This window comes from Lepisosteus oculatus, chromosome 14 (assembly GCF_040954835.1).
Source record: "Lepisosteus oculatus isolate fLepOcu1 chromosome 14, fLepOcu1.hap2, whole genome shotgun sequence".
Lineage (NCBI taxonomy): Eukaryota > Metazoa > Chordata > Actinopteri > Semionotiformes > Lepisosteidae > Lepisosteus > Lepisosteus oculatus.
In genome coordinates, this window is record NC_090709.1 from 42,286,830 (window position 1) to 42,309,255 (window position 22,426).

The 22,426-nt window shown below is 47.9% G+C and overlaps 1 protein-coding gene across 1 annotated transcript; it reads left to right on the plus strand.

The window, feature by feature from the left end:
• Window positions 1-191: 191 nt before the first annotated feature.
• LOC102693126 (uncharacterized) lies at window positions 192-18,539 on the plus strand. The gene is made up of 19 exons (XM_069198177.1): window positions 192-282; window positions 3,113-3,136; window positions 6,166-6,231; window positions 7,178-7,313; window positions 8,549-8,697; window positions 10,762-10,821; window positions 11,049-11,184; window positions 11,591-11,807; window positions 12,469-12,602; window positions 13,009-13,118; window positions 13,614-13,658; window positions 13,886-14,021; window positions 14,428-14,537; window positions 15,033-15,077; window positions 15,305-15,440; window positions 15,847-15,956; window positions 16,452-16,496; window positions 16,724-16,859; window positions 17,661-18,539. Exons 1-19 carry the CDS (start codon window positions 252-254, stop codon window positions 17,836-17,838), a joined length of 2,004 nt encoding a protein of 667 aa, XP_069054278.1. The 5' UTR covers window positions 192-251; the 3' UTR covers window positions 17,839-18,539.
• The last annotated feature ends 3,887 nt before the right edge of the window (window positions 18,540-22,426 follow it).

A 22,426-nucleotide genomic window follows, 5' to 3' on the forward strand; every position in this document is an offset into this window, starting at 1 on the left:
TATATCACAGGACTCCAGTTACCTCTCCTTACAACAACAATAACGTTGCTTTCCTAGAATGGAATTAAGATTGTTTTTTTTTCCCAGAATGAGGAAAAAGGAACAAGGAAATCGTAGCATTTGTTTTTCCGATAAACGAGTTCATATCAAGATCATATCAAATTCCCCTCACCGCTGATAATAATAAAAAAGCTGTTTCACAGAGTGTGCTCGTTCAATTCAGAAGTGTTGTTGAGTTCGTCCCAGCCGCAATGTTGCGTAGAGAATTCTGCGTGGCGATCTGTAAGTATTGCTTCTTTAAAAGGTTTAAAAAGACCGGTGTAAGAGTACAGTAACTGGCTTTTACAATAACCACTGCCTGCGCGTTAACGTTTAGAACGAATTTCACTCAAGAGCTTATTTGATTTTTAGTTCGTCAAAGTCGAGCCCTGTAAAGACAGTTCACGTTGTCGCGTACTGCAGCGGTTTTGTCCAAAAAAAATACTCAAAATAGCTAAAAAAAAAATGCAATGCACAAGAACAGATCAAGTTTCATTCCAAGCTGACAGGTAAAGAAAAGAAACACTATTTTCCGGCTGTGGACCTGAGACACAGGAACAGGAACGGCTGTAATGTGTCTTTTGCCGTTTTAAAAACATGATCTTACATTTACAAGTCAAAATACATTAAGCCGTGGAGCATAAGAACGCTTTAAGAGAGGAGGGAAAAAAGGATGTCGACAGACAGATTAGATTGAAGGAACAGCTTTGACGGGGTTCAGCACTCACGTAGAGTACAAATGTGCAGAACCGTCGAAGATCTCAGATAAAGAGGAGCAACAGTGTTGTTGAATTTCATGCCGGCATTCACAGGTGGTCAGTGCGCAGGAGAGAAACGATCTCGTACGAGCCCAGACTCCAGAGCTTCACGCCACCCTTAATAATAATAATAATAATAATAATAATAATAATAATAATAATAATAATAATAATTGCTTACACTTATATAGCGCTTTTCTGGACATCCACTCAAAGCGCTTTACAGGTCATGGGGACTCCCCTCCACCACCGCCAATTCCATCTGTTGAGTTCGTACTGTACAATAACAAGCTCTTTTAAAGCTTGTGAGAGGAGAACCGAGCCGAGACGAACGCGTTCCAACAGTCAAAATCTGTCCCCCAGGCTTGAAAATGGAACCCGGAAAAAACTACGGCTAAAAAGTTGAAATCAAACCGAACGAATTAAATGCTCTCAATTCTATTCCATCGACAATTCAATTGGATAACTTTGATTATTATGATTCATCATAGCTATTGCAGCATTCAGTGCTAGGCTGAGAATTTAATTTCTTGTTTTATTTCTTCACTTGGATTCATTTAGATTTTGCTTCCTGGAGTTTGATTAAAATATGAATTTTAAAATACATTCAATGTACGGGCGCGTTAGGACCCACACAGACCGCAGGGTGAGAGCGCCCCCTGCTGGCCCCACTCACACCTCTCCCAGCAGCAACCTCAGTTTTTCCCAGGAGGTCTCCCCTCCAGGTACTGACCAGGCTCACACCCGCTGAGCTCCAGTGGGCTGCCAGTTGTGAGTTGTGAGTTCCAGGGTGATATGGCTGCTGGCGAGATGCTGAAAGATACTGATGTTGCTCAGCGCTTTTTATACACAGTAACAGACAAGCGTCCTGCTTTTGACACAGATGACCTCCTCCCTTAAAACGAATCATTCGTTTCCTCATGCTCCACGCCCGACTGGAGGAAGTGTTCTGAATTGAATGAAACCGGTCGAACGGGTTTTTACTCGCACTGTGGACGGTATTCACATCTGCTCTCTGTGTCACTTGTTTGCAACGTCATCGACGGCCGAAACGTCTCGTCTCATCGATAGGTATTTTCATGAGCGAAGCTTCCGAAAACCGAAGGAAAAAAACGGACACTGAAAACACTGATACAAGAGGCTTTTTATTATTAAATTGATACTGTTAATAATGACCAGACACATTGAGCGGGGGACTCAGGATCGGCGCCCGGGGCTGGAAGGGTTTGCTGGTTCTAATTACTAATTACAATATATACAACTTTGTTTTAAGGCATGAGGCTGCCCCTCTGAATAATAATTGCTTACACTTATATAGCGCTTTTCTGGACACTCCACTCAAAGTGCCCTCCACCACCACCAGTGGGCAGCATCAACCTGAATGATGCGACAGCAGCCATAGTGCGCCAGAACGCTCCCCACACACCAGCTCTAAGTGGGGAGGAGAGCAGAGGGATGAAGCCAGTTCAGAGAGGGGGGTTATTAGGAGGCCATGATTGGTAAGACACCCCTACTCTTTTCGAGAAACGCCCTGGGATTGTTAATGACCCCAGAGAGTCAGGACCCCGGTTTGACGTCTCATCCGAAGGACGGCGCCTGTTTACAGTCTAGTGTCCCCCGTCACTATACTGGGGCATCAGGACCCACACAGACCACAGGGTGAGCGCCCCCTGCTGGCCCCACTAACACCTCTCCCAGCAGCAACCTTAGTTTTTCCCAGGAGTCTCCCCTCCAGGTGCTGACCAGGCTCCCACCTGCTGGGCTCCAGTGGGGAGGGGGCTGCCAGTTGTGAGTTGCAGGGTGAGATGGCCTCATAAAGTGTTTGGAATTAAACCGGTTGACAGTTCGCTAATTCACTATTAATTCACTATTAATTATTCTATTAATTTTTCCCAGGAGGTCTCCCCTCCAGGTACTGACCAGGCTCAGTTTTAGTGGGGCTGCCAGCTCCTTCTTTAACGAGGAGTTTACACTCAACACAAGCCCTCTTGAAAATGTCTACTTGTCCAAAAAAAAAGCCGCGTTTTAAAAAACGAATCTCGTCTTTCGCCACCAGAGCGATGTCAATGATACCTGAAGCACCGGAGAACCGGAAAACAGTCACGACCGACAGAATGTCCTAAAGTTTCCGGCTTCTTTCCTCCACAAACATATTACACCCGCAGAAAACAACACATTTCAAATTTAAACGCGACCAGCAACACACTGAACAATCGACCCGCGTTTTGCGTTATGTCTTCTGCCTGAAACGTCTGTCTCCAGCTGTACGGGAGGACGAGACTGGCTCACCCGACGGTCTGGTTTTTCTCTTGCAGTCCTGCTTCCCTCCTGCTGCTTTGGTGAGTGAGACGGAGTGAGCCTTTCGTCTCAGTTCTCAATTCCCATCCGCCGGCTTCCGATGCTGAACCTTCAGAGATCTGAACTTTGACCTTAACGCCGCATCGCAAGTAAACATACCCTCACAAGTCTAGGCTACGCCTTCTCCCCGGAAGACGTAGTCGTCACGAGTTTTCGCTCTCCTCCTGAGCTCTGTCACCTAGCTTTGCGAATTCGTTAACTGCGTGATTCCCATACTCCTCATTTTATTATTATTATTATTGCTGACACTTATAGAGCGCTTTTCTGGACCCTCCACTCAAAGCGCTTTACAGGTCAGGGGGAATCCCACTACCACCACCAATGTGCAGCCCCCACCTGGATGAGGCTCCAGTCCGCTCAGGACACAGCAGCTCTGTGGGGAGGAGAGCAGAGTGATGAAGCCAGTTCAGAGAGGGGGGTTATTAGGAGGCCATGATGGGTAAGAGCCAATGGGAAATTTGGCCAGGACGCCGGGGTAACACCCCTACTCTTTTCGAGAGACGCCCTGAGATTTTTAATGACCACAGAGAGTCAGGACCTCGGTTTTACGTCTCATCCGAAGGACGGCGCCTGTTTACAGTCTAGTGTCCCCCGTCACTATACTGTGGCATAAGGACCCACACAGACCGCAGGGTGAGAGCGCCCCCTGCTGGCCCCACTCACACCTCTCCCAGCAGCAACCTCAGTTTTTCCCAGGAGGTCTCCCCATCCAGGTACTGACCAGGCTCACACCTGCTGGGCTCCAGTGGGGGGGCTGCCAGCTGGGAGCTGCAGAGTGATAGGGCTGCTGGCAATAATTGTGCCTTTCTAAGGTAGGTGGGTACTTCATTAATCCCGTGCGGGAAAATTCATGTGCTACAGCAGCCAGGCACAATCAACAGCACAGTACAGCACAAATGTCGTAATGCAATAAATACATTTAAAAAAGAAACGTAATAAAGAATTACAAACAAAACAGGAAAAGCGCACACACACAAAAAGTATGAATGTACAGAACACAAGGAAGATGCCATACAAGTATAGATATTGCTCACTATTACACAGTCACTATTGCAACTTGTGCACAGTTGTGAATAATCCATAAATTGCCCATTTCCACATATTGCATGTATTCTATAAACAATTTTCATCTGTCTAATATGTAACTGGACTTTTCAGAAAGTGGGCTTTTCTAAATAAGTCCCGAGCGAATAGCCTGATGGAAAATCGTACACACGCCTAAGACGGGAATCAGGTTACACAAGAGTTCCCATTCCTAGAATCCGGGGAATTTGAGACCCCCCCCAGCACTACGGCTTACATTACCAGAGGATGCTCCATCGTCCACTCCGGCGGAAATCGGTCTTCCGCTGTCTCCCGTGACAGTACAGAATGCACAAGCCAAAAAAACAAAACATTCCCACGCAGTCACCCGAGATCACCACAGCCGTGTGCGATACATACAGAAATGACTGTAGTCCCCTCCCCCTTAAGGGCGCTCCGGCCCTCTCACTTCGGACTTGAATTTGCGTACCTGCCCCCTGTTCCCAGTCCACCTTAAAAGCCAGGCGCTGACGTTAATCCTGGCCTCTGCATCTGATCTCCGTATCGTGCGAGTCCGGGACCTGGAAGTGCCCGGTCCCATTCCCCTCCCCCCGGTTCTGACCCGGTTCCAGTTTTTATCTCGTTTGTTCCCCGGCTTTGGACTTTGCCCGTGTTTGGATCCCCCCTTTGGATTGCCACCGGATGGTTTGCCCCGGACTCACCTCCTCCCCGGACACCTGCGCAACTTTGGACTAGCCCCCCCGTATTCATTCCCGATCCCTGCCTGACTTTTTCCTAGTGTTTCCTCACTCCACCCCGGATTGTGTCGTCTGCATAGGGTCTGGAAAGAACTGTTCCGTTACAGTAGGCAGAGGGGAGAATACATTTACGCTCATTCATTGAGCAGTTTTATTGCAGAGGGGACAAAGGTCTTATTTGTTTACGTCTTTAATTTGGTATCCTACACTGTCTCCCTGATGGGGACCATTATGGTGGTGGATGGGTGGCACCAGACGGGCTGTTCCTGGCTCTTCCGCGTGCTGTGTGTCGCAAGAGAACGGTATTCTGTTTGGAGCTGGTAAACAGCCAAGTTGGCTGCCAGGAATGAGCGATCGCCCCTGATGCCGTTTCCCCTCCCGAAACCCCGTAAATACTGTACAGTACACGCTCCCCTTCCTCTCCCTCGCCTCCCTCCTCCACCCCATCTCCTCCTCTGCCGCTGCCCCTGGGTCACCCCTCCCCCTCTGTAGGGGGGAGTCCCAGCCCCCCTCGTCCTCTGGCCAGGAGGTCAGCCCTCAGTCAAAAGGGTTAAGCCAAAATGTTCACGCCTTAATCCTTTCAGATCGCTAAATTCTTGGGTGTTGTTATTCCAAGGGAAATTAAATTCACCGGAGTGTGAAGAAGGGGGGAATGTTACTATTTTGTGAGGGCGCATTATACTATAGGCCAGCAGCCATCTCACCCTGCAGCTCCCAGCTGGCAGCCCCCCCACTGGAGTTCAGCAGGTGTGAACCTGGACAGTACCTGGAGGGGAGACTCCTGGGAAAAACTAAGGTTGCTGCTGGGAGAGGTGTTAGTGGGGCCAGCAGGGGGGCTCTCACCCTGTGGTCTGTGTGGGTCCTAATGCCCCAGTATAGTGACGGACAAAGAGCTTAACTCATGAGATTGTTACACACACGACAACTGAATGTAAGCCGAAATTGTACTATTACATAATCGCCGTATTATTTTTGCACTCTTCGCCGAATTACTTTTGCACCGTTTTTTGTCCTGTTTGTATGCTTTTCTCTGTTGGCGGATTTGCACGGTTTTTCACAATTTCGCACCATACTGTCGTTCACACTTCCTGTTCTTGTATTACCGTCTATTGTCTTGTCTGCTGTTCTACTGATGCGCTGCACCCGAGAGACGAACGTGGAACCCTTTTTCACTATACCATGCACCCGCGTTAAGTATAATGACAAATGAAGTTGGATTAATATTCCAGGATTTTGCCCAGCTGTGACACGAGAAAGCATCGCCTGTGAAGGCTTCTCCGCTCAGCTCTCCTGTGGTAAGACTGTCTGGGAATGTAGCACATAGCAGCAGGGGTATGGAGGGAGGGTCAGGTTGTTGAATTCCCCCTTTACATCAGTGGTTCCCAGGTGTATTGTTCCACATGTTCCAGCATAACACAACACAACACATGACATTTATAATATAAATATACATATATATATGTTCAATACAATAATCATCACCATTTAGGGGCAGAGTGGTGGCACAGTGGCTTAAGATCCGCACCTGTTGCTGGAAGGGTTTGCTGGTTTGCCTACGAGATCGCCCTTGCACGCCTCCCACCTCCGCCTCCCTCTGCAGCTACCCCCTTGGTCACCCTGCAGGGGTGGGGTGGGGTGGGGGGGTTGTCCTGGTCTCCTTGTCCTCTGGCCAGGAGCTCAGCCCTCATCCAAGCGGGTTCGGCCACAGTTGGAGCTTTCGTCTGGGGTGTTTGTCACTCCTCGTGAAAAAAATCGGTCCGGGAGCCGGCTTGCATTGGGGGAGGGGGGGGGGGGGGGATTCCTGCACTTTGAGTGCACAAGAGACCATCCCGATTCCACTTCATCCACGTGAAGGGGGTACCGGAGAGGGACCTCTTCCTTCCTTCCCCGGAAAAGCAACGCAATCTCATTTTCAGGTCCCTGGGAATCCCAATTTCAAGACAAAGCAAAGAGCCTTTGGGGTTCACCAACTGGGACCAATTCATTGGTGCACCAGTTCACCAACTTGCTGCACCAGTTTACCAACTTGGTGAACCAAGTTCACCAATTCATTGGTGCACCAGTTCACCAACTTGGACCAATTCATTGGTGCACCAGTTCACCAACTTGGTGCACCAAGTTCACCAATTCACTGGTGCACCAGTTCACCAACTTGGTGAACCAAGTTCATTTGGAGCGAGTTGTCTGGACTGGGCGATGCTCCTTCTCCAGGCCTCTCCCCCACGACCTTGTCTTTGGCAGAGGAGGGCTTCATTGACGTCCAGAGTGCCAACTACGGACGCACGGACCGCTCCACCTGCAGTCGAGGACGCCCCTCAGACCAGGTGACCAACGACCAGTGTTACCTGCCCAGCACGCTGTCGCTCATGTCCCAGAGGTGAGATCCACAAACACTGGTGGGAAAAGATCCTTCCACTAAACCGACTGACTCCCGCCTGCTTTCCAAAGCCTAGTTCCTGCAATTCTGTTGCACCGCAGAGAGAGGTGCAGTCTCAAGTTAAGATGTACAGCCTGAGAAATAGGGAGTTCTTTTTAAGGAAAGTTTGTGAGGGATGATAGCAGTTCTCTTTGAAGGATTCAAGACGGAGGACTCTCTATGAATTCCTCTGCTGCTCTACCTCAGTCACCTGTGATGTGATGTGATTTCCTGAAATTGTACATACTACAGTAAGCCAATCTTTTCCTTGAATACCTTTTTTGTCATCTCTCTCCACCACATGTCCACCAACAGCAGCCAATACCGGGTACAGTATAAGGGGATCGTTATACTATATAATATATATTATATTATTATATTATATATTATATATAATCTATAATATTATACTATACGATATAATGTTTTCTACTGTTGCTTGAAATTGCAAACGACTACGATGCTGATCTTTATTATATAAAGCACTGGGTCCTCCCCAAAGTCTAAATGTAAATGTTAAGGAGTACGAGAAGAAACAAGTCAGCAGCCTTAGAAAATTAGCAGTATTTCGGGACAAATCAAGATCAAGATTTTCGAGAGCTGAGAAAATCCACTTCCGCCTTCACACACACAAACGCAAAGCAGTAACTCCAGGACGGAGGGTTTTGATCAAGTCCAAAACCCGAACGATGACCAATTGTAAGCCTGGCCAACAAAAACAAACCAAAAAAAAACTCGGCACCTAACCGGCGAAATGTCATCGTTAGTTTCACGACTGTGTAATTTGCGGTAACCGAGTAGATATTCGCTCAAACGCCAACATCCGACAAATATTCGCAGCATGACCGCTATTGTTAAATGACGTATAATAATAATAATAATAATAATAATAATAATAATTGCTTACACTTATATAGCGCTTTTCTGGACACTCCACTCAAAGCGCTTTACAGGTAATGGGGAATCCCACTACCGCCACCAGTGTGCAGCATCCACCTGGATCCACCTGTATAAGTTAAGAAGATGATCCAAAGACAGCGGAAAAAGCGTTCTTAATCTCTTTCCATACAACAAAGTGCTTGAACCAAGACCGTTTCTGCTAGATCTGGTACTCGTCGAGACCAGCGAACAGCAACGGTTCTCTTCAGACGGATCGAGGACCGTTAATACCGTTCTGTGCCGTTTGAATCCAACAGGTGCGACGGCGAACCCCGGTGTGATATCGCCGCTGCGAACGATGTGTTCCCAGACCCCTGTGATGGTACTTATAAATACCTGAATGTAACGTACAGCTGCGCTCCGTCTAGTGAGTCCCTCTTCCTTGTCTCCGCCTGCTTGATGTACAGTTTGTCTGGGGGGGGGTCTGGATGCAGCAGGATGAAAGTCCATACATCTTCAGTGGCTTTCCGAAGTCGGGGATTCTCAGCTAAAAAAGCTCCCGGCTTTCAATTTTGGGAAATAATTGGACGGGAACGATCCGCTCATCTGCGGCTGCAGACTTTGTCTGGATGGACTTCCGACTCGGGGTTTGAGCCAGTATGAAATCGGGCGATTTTTTTGAGGGAGCAAATCCGACCAGAATCATTCGAATCCCGAGGATCGGTTTCGTGGGGATTGAGAGGTCAATGGTGGCTCCGTGATAAACAGTTACAGTGGCTTTTTCTGTGGTGGCAGTAGTGATACGTATTGTTTTGGGAAAATGAGAACTGCCCATGATTCTCAGTTGGGCAGTTGTGCTACTGTGTGTCCAGTTGTGTTGCTCTATATCTAGAAGAGCCTCTAGTTGTGTTGCTCTATATCTAGAAGAGTGTGTCCTGTTGTGTTGCTCTATATCTAGAAGAGTGTCTAGTTGTGCTGCTGTGTGTCTAGAAGAGCCTCTAGTTGTGTTTCTCTATATCTAGAAGACCCTCTAGTTGTGTTGCTCTATATCTAGAAGAGTGTGTCCAGTTGTGTTGCTCAATAACTAGAAGAGTCTCTAGTTGTGCTGCTGTGTGTCTAGAAGAGTGTCTAGTTGTGTTGCCCTATATCTAGAAGAGTGTGTCCTGTTGTGTTGCTCTATATCTAGAAAAGTGTCTAGTTGTGCTGCTGTGTGTCTAGAAGAGCGTCTAGTTGTGTTGCTCTATATCTAGAAGAGTGTGTCCAGTTGTGTTGCTCTATATCTAGAAGAGCCTCTAGTTGTGTTGCTCTATATCTAGAAGAGTGTGTCCAGTTGTGTTGCTCTATATCTAGAAGAATGTCTAGTTGTGCTGCTGTGTCTCTAGAAGAGTGTGTCCAGTTGTGTTGCTCTATATCTAGAAGAGTGTGTCCAGTTGTGTTGCTCTATATCTAGAAGAGCCTCTAGTTGTGTTGCTCTATATCTAGAAGAGTGTGTCCAGTTGTGTTGCTCTATATCTAGAAGAATGTCTAGTTGTGCTGCTGTGTCTCTAGAAGAGTGTGTCCAGTTGTGTTGCTCTATATCTAGAAGAGTCTCTAGTTGTGCTGCTGTGTGTCTAGAAGAGTGTGTCTAGTTGTGTTGCTCTATATCTAGAAGAGTCTCTAGTTGTGCTGCTGTGTGTCTAGAAGAGTGTGGAAGTGAAGTTGTTGTCCACCCAGGAGTTTGCACACAAGCCCTGCGGTATTTATGCAGCTCCGAGCGGGAGGTTCAGTCGCAGAACACACATTGTATTGCAACACAAGCTTACAAACACCCAGGGAACCACTCATATTGCTCCGTCACAGCTGAGTGTAAGGGATCCAAGCATTGACGTACGAGGAACCTATGCAGACGATGGAGAAGACAGATACTGAGACGTCCCACCGATCCAAAGCGTTGGGCGAGCTCGTGGCCAAAAGGCAAAAGGAAGTCCAGAAGCCGGACGATACCGGGACAGGCGTCCCATCCAAGAACGATAGGCGAGCTCGAGCTCAGAAAGCCACAAGAGAGTTCAGAAGTATAGGGAGAGGGTTAGCACAAAGGCGAGGACAGGACTCTAGGAGAGGAATCAATACCGAGCAGCGAGAACCGAGTCTTGGTCTAAATATAGAATATGTGCTGGCGGATCATCATCGGCGTTTGTTATTATTAACCCTGGTTAGCTCTCTTGCGGGTTGATCTCTGCTGACTGGCGGTCGGGACACTAAGCCCATCTTGCCTCTTGGCAGAACATCGATTGTCTAAGTGCGTCTGCCAATTAACCAAGAGCCGTCACATTGGAATTCTGTCACCTGAAAGACGGAAAAAGAGATTTAAGGCACACAGGGAAGTCAAAAGACACACCGATTCACTGATGGGATGGTTCATTTCGAAGAGGAAAATCGTGACACTTTCAACTTCAGGATTGTGCCCTTGTTAACCTGCTCAAATTGAAGATTCAGAACCAAACCGTGTGAAATTGTGTAGTCTGTATATGTTTCCTGGAATTAACTGCAGTTTCTTCTTTGCCAGAGAGAAGCATATCTTGCTGGGGAACAGTCAGTCAGATGAGCTGCGGTAAGACTGAACAAAAGCTGATTGCATTGTGGGTAAATGACGATATTCAGAGGGTCAAAACTGATCTCCATGAACACATCTGTGAGCCACCGTCTTGCCTGAACAATCAGGCGTAGTGGAGAGGCCTTGAGCCAGGACGGTCAGCTGATAATAGGACTAACGCCTGGAGAGCTTGGCACGGACGACCGCATATGATGGTCTTTCCACCATCATCTTGTCTCTCACAGAGGAGGGCTTCATCAACGTCCAGAGTGCCAACTACGGACGCACTGACCACTACACCTGCAGTGAGGGCCGCCCCTCTGACCAGGTGACCAACGACCAGTGTTACCTGCCCAGCACGCTGTCGATCATGTCCCAGAGGTGAGAGACACAAGTATCGAACACGTCTTCCCGACAGAACCTCCGAATCAACTGACATGAGCTCCCATCAGCTAGCAAAGCCCTTGTGAACGGTTCCATCTCAGTACAGCTACCGAGAGCCACTTCTGAGTCTGTAATTCGCAGTAGCTGTGGGGTTAAGATTCAGTATAATCCACCCCAAAGAAAAATGAATAGAATTCCAACAGATCCATACTGTATATAAGTTGAGAAAGTGATCCACCGAGACAACAGTCTACAGCGATAGACTCTGATCCCACTCTCTTTGAGCACAACAAGACCAGTAAGTTCCTGACCACCAACAACTGGTCCCACTGGACTCTGCTGTAAGAAAGCTGGTGTAGAGACAATAACTGCTGTGCTGCTGTTTGCTGCTTTAATCCAACAGGTGTGATGGCAAACCACAGTGTGATGTCTCGGTTATAACTGATGTGTTCCCAGACCCCTGTTATGGGACCTTTAAGTACCTGGATGTCCAGTACTCTTGCAGCCCATATAGTGAGTATCTCTTCCTGGTCTCTGTCTGCTTAGTATGTCATTCTGTTGGGGACTGGATTCAGTCAGTGATGAGTCACGTCACTCATGTTGGAGTTGAACTGTTCTCGGTGACTCACTGTCCAAGATGGCTGTGACTCTTGCACCTCTTGCCATGGGTTTGATCAGTCGGTGAGCAGATCTTCCTGGCAGTGCTTCCAGCATGGACATGTGGGAAGAGGACTCTCTCAGGGTGGCCTAGAGGCATCGCCGTTGAACCTCCATCCCGTGAGAAAGAGCACATGGTGGGAGACCGTGATGCGCACAGGAAGATCAAAGCCCCATTTGAAAGAATTCAGAAGTTCATTTTGATCAGGAGAAAGCATTCCATTTTAACCTTCAGAACTGATCAACACCACGTCCTTGTCAGCATGCGCAAATGAAGCTTCAGAACCAATAGTGTTCTTTTGTGCAGTCTGTGTATATTTCCTGCATCTAACACAGTTTCTTCTTTGCCAGAGAGAAGCATATCTTGCTGGGGAACAGTCAGCCAGCTGATCTGCGGTAAGACTGAACAACATCTGATTGCATTGTGGGTAAATGACGATATTCAGAGGGTCAAAACTCATTTCCATGAACACATCTGTGAGCCACCGTCTTGCCTGAACAATCAGGCGTAGTGGAGAGGCCTTGAGCCAGGACGGTCAGCTGATAATAGGACTAACGCCTGGAGAGCTTGGCACGGATGACCGCATATGATGGTCTTTTCCCATCATCTTGTCTTTGACAGAGGAGGGCTTCATCAACGTCCAGAGTGCCAACTACGGACGCACTGACCGCTACACCTGCAGCCAAGGCCGCCCCTCAGACCAGGTGACCAACGACCAGTGTTACCTGCCCAGCACGCTGTCGATCATGTCCCAGAGGTGAGAGACACAAGTATCGAACACGTCTTCCCGACAGAACCTCCAAATCAACTGACATGAGCACCCATCAGCTACCGAAGGCCTTGTGAATGGCTCCATCTCAGTACAGCCACCGAGAGCCACTTCTGAGTCTGTAATTCGCAGTAGCTGCGCTGTAAAGATTCAGTGTCATCCACCCCAAAGAAAAATGAATAGAATTCCAACAGATCCATACTGTATATAAGCTGATACAGTGATCCACCGAGACAACAGTCTACAGCGATAGACTGCGATGCCACTCTCTTTGAGCACAACAAGACCAGTAAGTTCCTGACCACCAACAACTGGTCCCACTGGACTCTGCTGTAAGAAAGCTGGGGGAAAGACAATAACTTCTGTGCTGCTGTTTGCTGCTTTAATCCAACAGGTGTGATGGCAAACCACAGTGTGATGTCTCGGTTATAACGGATGTGTTCCCAGACCCCTGTTATGGGACCTTTAAGTACCTGGATGTCCAGTACTCTTGCAGCCCATATAGTGAGTATCTCTTCCTGGTCTCTGTCTGCTTAGTATGTCATTCTGTTGGGGACTGGATTCAGTCAGTGAAGAGTCACGTCACTCATGTTGGAGTTGAACTGTTCTCGGTGACTCACTGTCCAAGATGGCTGTGACTCATGCACCTCTTGCCATGGGTTTGATCAGTCGGTGAGCGGATCTTCCTGGCAGTGCTTCCAGCACGGACATGTGGGAAGAGGACTCTCTCAGGGTGGCCTAGAGGCATCGCCGTTGAACCTCCATCCCGTGAGAAAGAGCACATGGTGGGAGACCGTGATGCACACAGGAAGATCAAAGCCCCATTTGAAAGAATTCAGAAGTTCATTTTGATCAGGAGAAAGCATTCCATTTTAACCTTCAAAACTGATCAACACCACGTCCTTGTCAGCATGCGCAAATGAAGCTTCAGTACCAATAGTGTTCTTTTGTGCAGTCTGTGTTTATTTCCTGCATCTAACACAGTTTCTTCTTTGCCAGAGAGAAGCATATCTTGCTGGGGAACAGTCAGTCAGCTGAGCTGCGGTAAGACTGAACAAAAGCTGATTGCATTGTGGGTAAATGACGATATTCAGAGGGTCAAAACTGATCTCCATGAACACATCTGTGAGCCACCGTCTTGCCTGAACAATCAGGCGTTGTGGAGAGGCCTTGACCCAGGATGGTCAGCTGATAATAGGACTAACATCTGGAGAGCTTGGCACGGACGACCGCATATGATGGTCTTTCCCCCATCATCTTGTCTCTGACAGAGGAGGGCTTCATCAACGTCCAGAGTGCCAACTACGGACGCACTGACCGCTACACCTGCAGTGAAGGCCGCCCCTCTGACCAGGTGACCAACGACCAGTGTTACCTGCCCAGCACGCTGTCGATCATGTCCCAGAGGTGAGAGACACGAGTATCGAACACGTCTTCCCGACAGAACCTTTGAATCAACTGACATGAGCTCCCGTCAGCTGCCAAAGGCCTTGTGAATGGTTCCATCTCAGTACAGCCACCGAGTGCCACTTCTGAGTCTGTAATTCGCAGTTGCTGCGCTGTAAAGATTCAGTGTCATCCACCCCAAAGAAAAATCAATAGAATTCCAACAGATCCATACTGTATATAAGCTGATACAGTGATCCACCGAGACAACAGTCTACAGCGATAGACTGCGATGCCACTCTCTTTGAGCACAACAAGACCAGTAAGTTCCTGACCACCAACAACTGGTCCCACTGGACTCTGCTGTAAGAAAGCTGGGGGAAAGACAATAACTTCTGTGCTGCTGTTTGCTGCTTTAATCCAACAGGTGTGATGGCAAACCACAGTGTGATGTCTCGGTTATAACGGATGTGTTCCCAGACCCCTGTTATGGGACCTTTAAGTACCTGGATGTCCAGTACTCTTGCAGCCCATATAGTGAGTATCTCTTCCTGGTCTCTGTCTGCTTAGTATGTCGTTCTGTTGGGGACTGGATTCAGTCAGTGAAGAGTCACGTCACTCATGTTGGAGTTGAACTGTTCTCGGTGACTCACTGTCCAAGATGGCTGTGACTCGTGCACCTCTTGCCATGGGTTTGATCAGTCGGTGAGCGGATCTTCCTGGCAGTGCTTCCAGCACGGACATGTGGGAAGAGGACTCTCTCAGGGTGGCCTAGAGGCATCGCCGTTGAACCTCCATCCCGTGAGAAAGAGCACATGGTGGGAGACCGTGATGCACACAGGAAGATCAAAGCCCCATTTGAAAGAATTCAGAAGTTCATTTTGATCAGGAGAAAGCATTCCATTTTAACCTTCAAAACTGATCAACACCACGTCCTTGTCAGCATGCGCAAATGAAGCTTCAGTACCAATAGTGTTCTTTTGTGCAGTCTGTGTTTATTTCCTGCATCTAACACAGTTTCTTCTTTGCCAGAGAGAAGCATATCTTGCTGGGGAACAGTCAGTCAGCTGAGCTGCGGTAAGACTGAACAAAAGCTGATTGCATTGTGGGTAAATGACGATATTCAGAGGGTCAAAACTGATCTCCATGAACACATCTGTGAGCCACCGTCTTGCCTGAACAATCAGGCGTTGTGGAGAGGCCTTGACCCAGGATGGTCAGCTGATAATAGGACTAACATCTGGAGAGCTTGGCACGGACGACCGCATATGATGGTCTTTCCCCCATCATCTTGTCTCTGACAGAGGAGGGCTTCATCAACGTCCAGAGTGCCAACTACGGACGCACTGACCGCTACACCTGCAGTGAAGGCCGCCCCTCTGACCAGGTGACCAACGACCAGTGTTACCTGCCCAGCACGCTGTCGATCATGTCCCAGAGGTGAGAGACACGAGTATCGAACACGTCTTCCCGACAGAACCTTTGAATCAACTGACATGAGCTCCCGTCAGCTGCCAAAGGCCTTGTGAATGGTTCCATCTCAGTACAGCCACCGAGTGCCACTTCTGAGTCTGTAATTCGCAGTTGCTGCGCTGTAAAGATTCAGTGTCATCCACCCCAAAGAAAAATCAATAGAATTCCAACAGATCCATACTGTATATAAGCTGATACAGTGATCCACCGAGACAACAGTCTACAGCGATAGACTGCGATGCCACTCTCTTTGAGCACAACAAGACCAGTAAGTTCCTGACCACCAACAACTGGTCCCACTGGACTCTGCTGTAAGAAAGCTGGGGGAAAGACAATAACTTCTGTGCTGCTGTTTGCTGCTTTAATCCAACAGGTGTGATGGCAAACCACAGTGTGATGTCTCGGTTATAACGGATGTGTTCCCAGACCCCTGTTATGGGACCTTTAAGTACCTGGATGTCCAGTACTCTTGCAGCCCATATAGTGAGTATCTCTTCCTGGTCTCTGTCTGCTTAGTATGTCGTTCTGTTGGGGACTGGATTCAGTCAGTGAAGAGTCACGTCACTCATGTTGGAGTTGAACTGTTCTCGGTGACTCACTGTCCAAGATGGCTGTGACTCGTGCACCTCTTGCCATGGGTTTGATCAGTCGGTGAGCGGATCTTCCTGGCAGTGCTTCCAGCACGGACATGTGGGAAGAGGACTCTCTCAGGGTGGCCTAGAGGCATCGCCGTTGAACCTCCATCCCGTGAGAAAGAGCACATGGTGGGAGACCGTGATGCACACAGGAAGATCAAAGCCCCATTTGAAAGAATTCAGAAGTTCATTTTGATCAGGAGAAAGCATTCCATTTTAACCTTCAAAACTGATCAACACCACGTCCTTGTCAGCATGCGCAAATGAAGCTTCAGTACCAATAGTGTTCTTTTGTGCAGTCTGTGTTTATTTCCTGCATCTAACACAGTTTCTTCTTTGCCAGAGAGAAGCATATCTTGCTGGGGAACAGTCAGTCAGCTGAGCTGCGGTAAGACTGAACAAAAGCTGATTGCATTGTGGGTAAATGACGATATTCAGAGGGTCAAAACTGATCTCCATGAACACATCTGTGAGCCACCGTCTTGCCTGAACAATCAGGCGTTGTGGAGAGGCCTTGACCCAGGATGGTCAGCTGATAATAGGACTAACATCTGGAGAGCTTGGCACGGACGACCGCATATGATGGTCTTTCCCCCATCATCTTGTCTCTGACAGAGGAGGGCTTCATCAACGTCCGGAGTGCCAACTACGGACGCACTGACCGCTACACCTGCAGTGAAGGCCGCCCCTCTGACCAGGTGACCAACGACCAGTGTTACCTGCCCAGCACGCTGTCGATCATGTCCCAGAGGTGAGAGACACGAGTATCGAACACGTCTTCCCGACAGAACCTTTGAATCAACTGACATGAGCTCCCGTCAGCTGCCAAAGGCCTTGTGAATGGTTCCATCTCAGTACAGCCACCGAGTGCCACTTCTGAGTCTGTAATTCGCAGTTGCTGCGCTGTAAAGATTCAGTGTCATCCACCCCAAAGAAAAATGAATAGAATTCCAACAGATCCATACTGTATATAAGCTGATACAGTGATCCACCGAGACAACAGTCTACAGCGATAGACTGCGATGCCACTCTCTTTGAGCACAACAAGACCAGTAAGTTCCTGACCACCAACAACTGGTCCCACTGGACTCTGCTGTAAGAAAGCTGGGGGAAAGACAATAACTTCTGTGCTGCTGTTTGCTGCTTTAATCCAACAGGTGTGATGGCAAACCACAGTGTGATGTCTCGGTTGTAACTGATGTGTTCCCAGACCCCTGTTATGGGACCTTTAAATACCTGGACGTCAAGTACTCCTGCGATCCTTAGTGAGTAGATTTTCAACAATATACCCCAAAACACCTCCCCCCACAATTTGCTTGTAACTGGAATTCTGTCCAAGGGACAGGGTGTACACGCATTCCATCACATGCAACTCGATTTTTAGATTTCGGGAGTTGGATAGCATCAGTATTGGTGAGTGCATCTCCAACCTCAATGAAAGTGAAATGCACACAGTGACGTGAAAAACACCTCCAATTTACACTACAAAAACAGACTGAAGTAAAGACGTCATTTGATCCAGTTGTTCTTTGTTCTTGACTGTCTGTTTCAGGTCGGATTTCCCGCTCTTCCTCCTGCAATGGGACTCCGAAGACAGGAACGGAAGAAAATCAACAATCAACAGGAGAAGATTGCCCCCTATAATTTGTTTTGCTTGTGGAAAGAGCTGTTGTAAGCTGCTGTTCTCGGTTTTAAAGGCCCTCCCTGTTGGTGTCCATCAGATTCTGTGACTCCGCATCACCGTCGGTCCTAAAGAAGCCCCTCCTTGATCTTAACACTCTCAGTTTCTTTGATTGCAGATACTTGAGCCAGCTCCCTCTTGGTCGTCTCTGCCCTGGAGTCAAAGACCCTCAGTTCTCCCACCCCCATGAACAGTGAAAATAATTTCTGCAAGCCTAGAAATATACCGAGGCAGAGCAGTGGTTCTGTGGCTCAGGATCTGTGCCCGGGGCTGAAAGGGTTTGCCGGTTCAAATCCCGCGGCCGGCAGAGGAATCCTACTCCGTTGGGGCTCCTGAGCAAGGCCCTTAACCCCAACTGCTCCAGGGCCGCTGTACAATGGCTGACCCTGCGCTCTGAACCCCAGCTTCTCTCTCTCCCTGTCTGTGTGTCTCACGGAGAGCCAGCAGGGGTCTGCGACAAGACCAATTCCTCATGCAAGAAACTGTATAGGGCCAATGAAGTGATGTTATGTTATGTTTTTATGTGGACACATCCAGGGCAACTGCAACTGCACTGTATGCACTGTGTGTTTTTTGCAATGCTCCCACCAAACTTGCTCACAATATTCTTGAAAAGTGTCTGACTATGTCACCATTTTCGATTGAACTATCTTGCTTAACATGCTGCCTTTTACTCATCTCCCTACACTGTTTGTGACAGGAAATTAAACTCCTGGTCCCGGAACGAAAAATAAACTCCGATACGGCTTATGTGTCATTTGGTATCGCCCGTTTCTAAGCACTGGGGACACCTGTGGGTCATTTAATTCCATTAAGAGAACCCTGACGCTCGCGAACTGACTGCAGCTCAGATATTGGCCCTATATGATGTAGAATTAACTTAATATCACGCTAGAACTGAAACTGCTGATACAGTAGTGACCTGTGAAACCCTTTGACTCGTAAGGACCAGGGTTGGAGACTGCCATGAATGGCATAAATCCTTTTTAATATGTAGCTTCTTAAAGCTCAGTGCTTCTCATCCTGTAGTTACAGTTAATGGCTTCTCTATAATAATAATTCTCAATAATAATTATATTATATATCTCTATAAAAGCTATATAATTGCTTACACTTATATAGCGCTTTTCTGGACACTCCACTCAAAGCGCTTGACAGGTCATGGGGAATCCCACTACCGCCACCAGTGTGCAGCCCCACCTGGATGATGCGACGGCAGCCATAGTGCACCAGAACACTCCCCACACACACCAGCTCTCAGTGGAGAGGAGAGCAGAGTGATGAAGCCAGTTCAGAGAGGGGGATTATTAGGAGGCCATGATGGGTAAGGGCCAATGGGAAATTTGGCCAGGACGCCAGGGTTATTTTTAATGACCACAGAGAGTCAGGACCTCGGTTTTATGTCTCATCCGAAGGACGGCACCTGTTTACAGTATAATGTCCCCCGTCACTATACTGGGGCATCAGGACCCACACAGACCACAGGGTGAGCGCCCCCTGCTGGCCCCACTAACACCTCTTCCAGCAGCAACCTTAGTTTTCCCCAGGAGGTCTCCCCTCCAGGTGCTGACCAGGCTCACACCTACTGAGCTTCAGTGGGCTGCCAGCTGTGAGTTGCAGGGTGAAATAGCTGCTGGCAATGTAGGACATTACATGCAGAGATCTGACTGCATTAGGACCCACATGGACCTCAGGGTGAACGCCCCCTGCTGGCCCAACTAACACCTCTACCTGCATGTAGCATTATACTCTAGTCTACCATATGCGTCAGTCTTTAATTTTGTCTTGACAAATTAAACAAACACAAAAAACTAGTTAATTATGACGTAAAGCAGAAAAAAGGAGAGGTTTTAGTACAGGCCACTGTGGTACCCCACTAATTACACCATTGTTATCGTCACCCTGTAAAGTGCTTTGAGAAGCCACCTTTACAGGTTTATTATTATTATTTATATTATAACGTTACTGTTCCCAAAGATGACGCTTTCATCTCAACACCATGAATGCTATCAAAAACCGTCGGTCAATAATTTGTTGATCCCCCACAGTTTTTTCATCGAAAGAGCTCAGGTGTTCTGTGATAAAAAAAAAAGATATGGAAGACCTTCATTACTCTGTGTCCAAGGAATAACTCTCCTTTCCCTACTTCGTATACAACTATTTCACCAAACAGTTCATAAAAGCAATAGAAACGACAAATCTCATGGTTTAGGATTAAAAAAAAAATGTTTTATCTTTTTTTAGCCCTTTCTGTAGTTCAGCAAAATTCTGATTCCAAGCTGACAAATGTAAAAAGATAGTGTGGTAGTGTATTAATACTATGGCACTAACTTCTCTGGCTGAGGAGATGATACGCCTGGCCAAAGAGCACGGACTCACAGACCTCCAGTCCGACACAGGCTCCTTGGCTCTCCATTGTTTTTCACCAAAACAGCAGGACCTAGACACACTCGGTATTTGACTTATATAGTCTGGCCAGGGAACAAAGCCGATTCCAGTTCTCTTGATCCACAGCATAGTTTTTCTAGGAAGCCATCTGGGGAATCTACGAAGACAAACCAGACCCAAGAGTCTAAACTCCTCGAAATGACCCTCCCCTCCCGCCCCCTAGTGGCGGTTTTGTGAAATGCGCAGATCAGAGACAATGGGTGTCATAATAGAGGAGCTGTAGCTCCCTAAACTGGTCGATACGTTTTTTTGCAAGCGGCCACGCGCAGACAAATGGTTTTTACGAGGAAGCCGCCGGCAGTTGTCATGTTAATACAAACGTTTGGGCTCTTACTGCGGCAGGGAAGTGTCTTAAATACTGAACAAATCTCAAAAGCTCACAGCAGTGAGCCGAAGGTGAGGGAAATTCAACTTGTCTTCCATCATTCACTATTACTGTACTCACTATTACTATTACTATTCGACTACTATTGGATTGTAGCCTGAGCGGATAATTGCAGGTTGCACACACACACACACACGTGCAAGGGCACGGGGACCGTTTGCAGACACCAGTTCACCAGGCCAGCACCCTGGGAGGAAGTCGGGAGGAAGCTGGAGGACCCAGGGCCTGCCTCCGCCGACCTGGACAGAACATGCAAACTCCACCCAGAAGGTGACCGCCATCAGAATAGCCCCCCTAGACAAACCGAGGAGCCAGAAGAGCCATGGCGCTATGGGAGACCGCGCACAACTCCCCTCAGAACATGCTCAAGCTCAGATTGTGCCGCGTGCAACGCACCTTGATAGCAAATTAAATGAAAGGAGCAGCTGCAAGGATAGTCGTGCCACAGCCCACTGCTTGCCATGATCCCACAGTTTTCTTTTCTTCCATTATTCTCTGGCTGTCCTGTAGCCCAGCTGGTGAAATTAGCCCCGGTCTGGCTGTAAAGACTGATGTTCCCCATGGACCACTTCCTGCTCCACTGGTCCCAAAACAGTCCTATCCAGCCGGCATATTGAAGAGGATTCCCCGCAGTCTGGAGGAGCTGCTCGTTGTCCTCTGGGCTCTCGATGACAGCCAGGTCAGTGTAGTTCTCCCTGCAGTAACTCTGGGCTTCGGTCCAGCTCTTCTCCAGGCTCACAAAGTGATACTGACGAGCGCAGCAGGAGGGGACACCCCAGAGCCCTGGAGAGAGAGAGACACACACAGGGGACACACCAGGATCAGCCGAACAACTGTACCAAAATAGGGTTTGAATGTAGTATTAAGCAAAACTAAAGACAGCAGGGTTGATCCCTGGGGAGATGTCTGTTTGGGGTCTGCATGGTCTCTGGGGGCTTCTGCGGGTTTCCTCTGGGTGCTTGGTCCCGCAGCCCAAAAGTTAGCTGGCCCTGGTGTGAGTATGTTTGTATGTGTGTCTGTGTGTGACCCCCCCCGGCGACAGACTGGTGTCCCATCCAGGGTGTATCCTGCCTTGTGCCTGTTGCCTGCTGGGATAGGCTCTGGCTCCCCTGTGATTGGATGAGGCGATTACCAAATGGACGGATGGCGTTGATATTTTTTCTATCTTGTGTGTGGGGAGTGTACTGGCGCACTATGGCTGCCGTCGCATCATCCAGGTGGGGCTGCACTGGTGGCAGAAAGTGGGATTCCCCATGACCTGTAAAGTGCTTTGAGTGGAGTGTCCAGAAAAGCGATATATAGGCGTAAGCAATTATTATTATTATTATTATTATTATTGTTATTATTATTATTATTATTATTATAGCACTTTACTTTTACCTTCCTGCTTCTAACATTCCTGGGAAGCTCTTACTATTAAATTAATCCCGGTTTCACAAGTAGAGAACAGAACCAGATCAGGACTTCAGAAAACAATTTCTCATCTCTATGGGCTAATCAGAACAAAAAGATCAATTAAGACATAAATCAATAAATATAGATCACTGACCTGTGCAGAGCAGGGTGAGATATGCATTCCTCATCATGACTGTGAGCAGGGGAGCTGCAGACACAGACAAAAAAATGAGATCAGAATTATTTTTAGCAGGAGTTGAATAAAAGAGGAAGTTAGATGGATTTTGTAAACTCAGGGCCTGAAGGAGTGAGGCCAACAAAGAAAATTGATTCACTTATTGGTTAATTTTATGATACTAAAACACCAGGAGCATTTTCAACATCTGTCATTGCATGCAATGTCTTGTCT

Excerpts from the sequence above, each read along its gene's own strand:
- LOC102693126 (XM_069198177.1), top strand. The coding sequence starts at position 252 with ATGTTGCGTAGAGAATTCTGCGTGGCGATCT. Across the intron at positions 14,538-15,032 it reads GTACTCTTGCAGCCCATATA|AGAGAAGCATATCTTGCTGG; the intron begins GTGAGTATCTCT and ends CTTCTTTGCCAG. Across the intron at positions 15,078-15,304 it reads AGTCAGTCAGCTGAGCTGCG|AGGAGGGCTTCATCAACGTC; the intron begins GTAAGACTGAAC and ends TGTCTCTGACAG.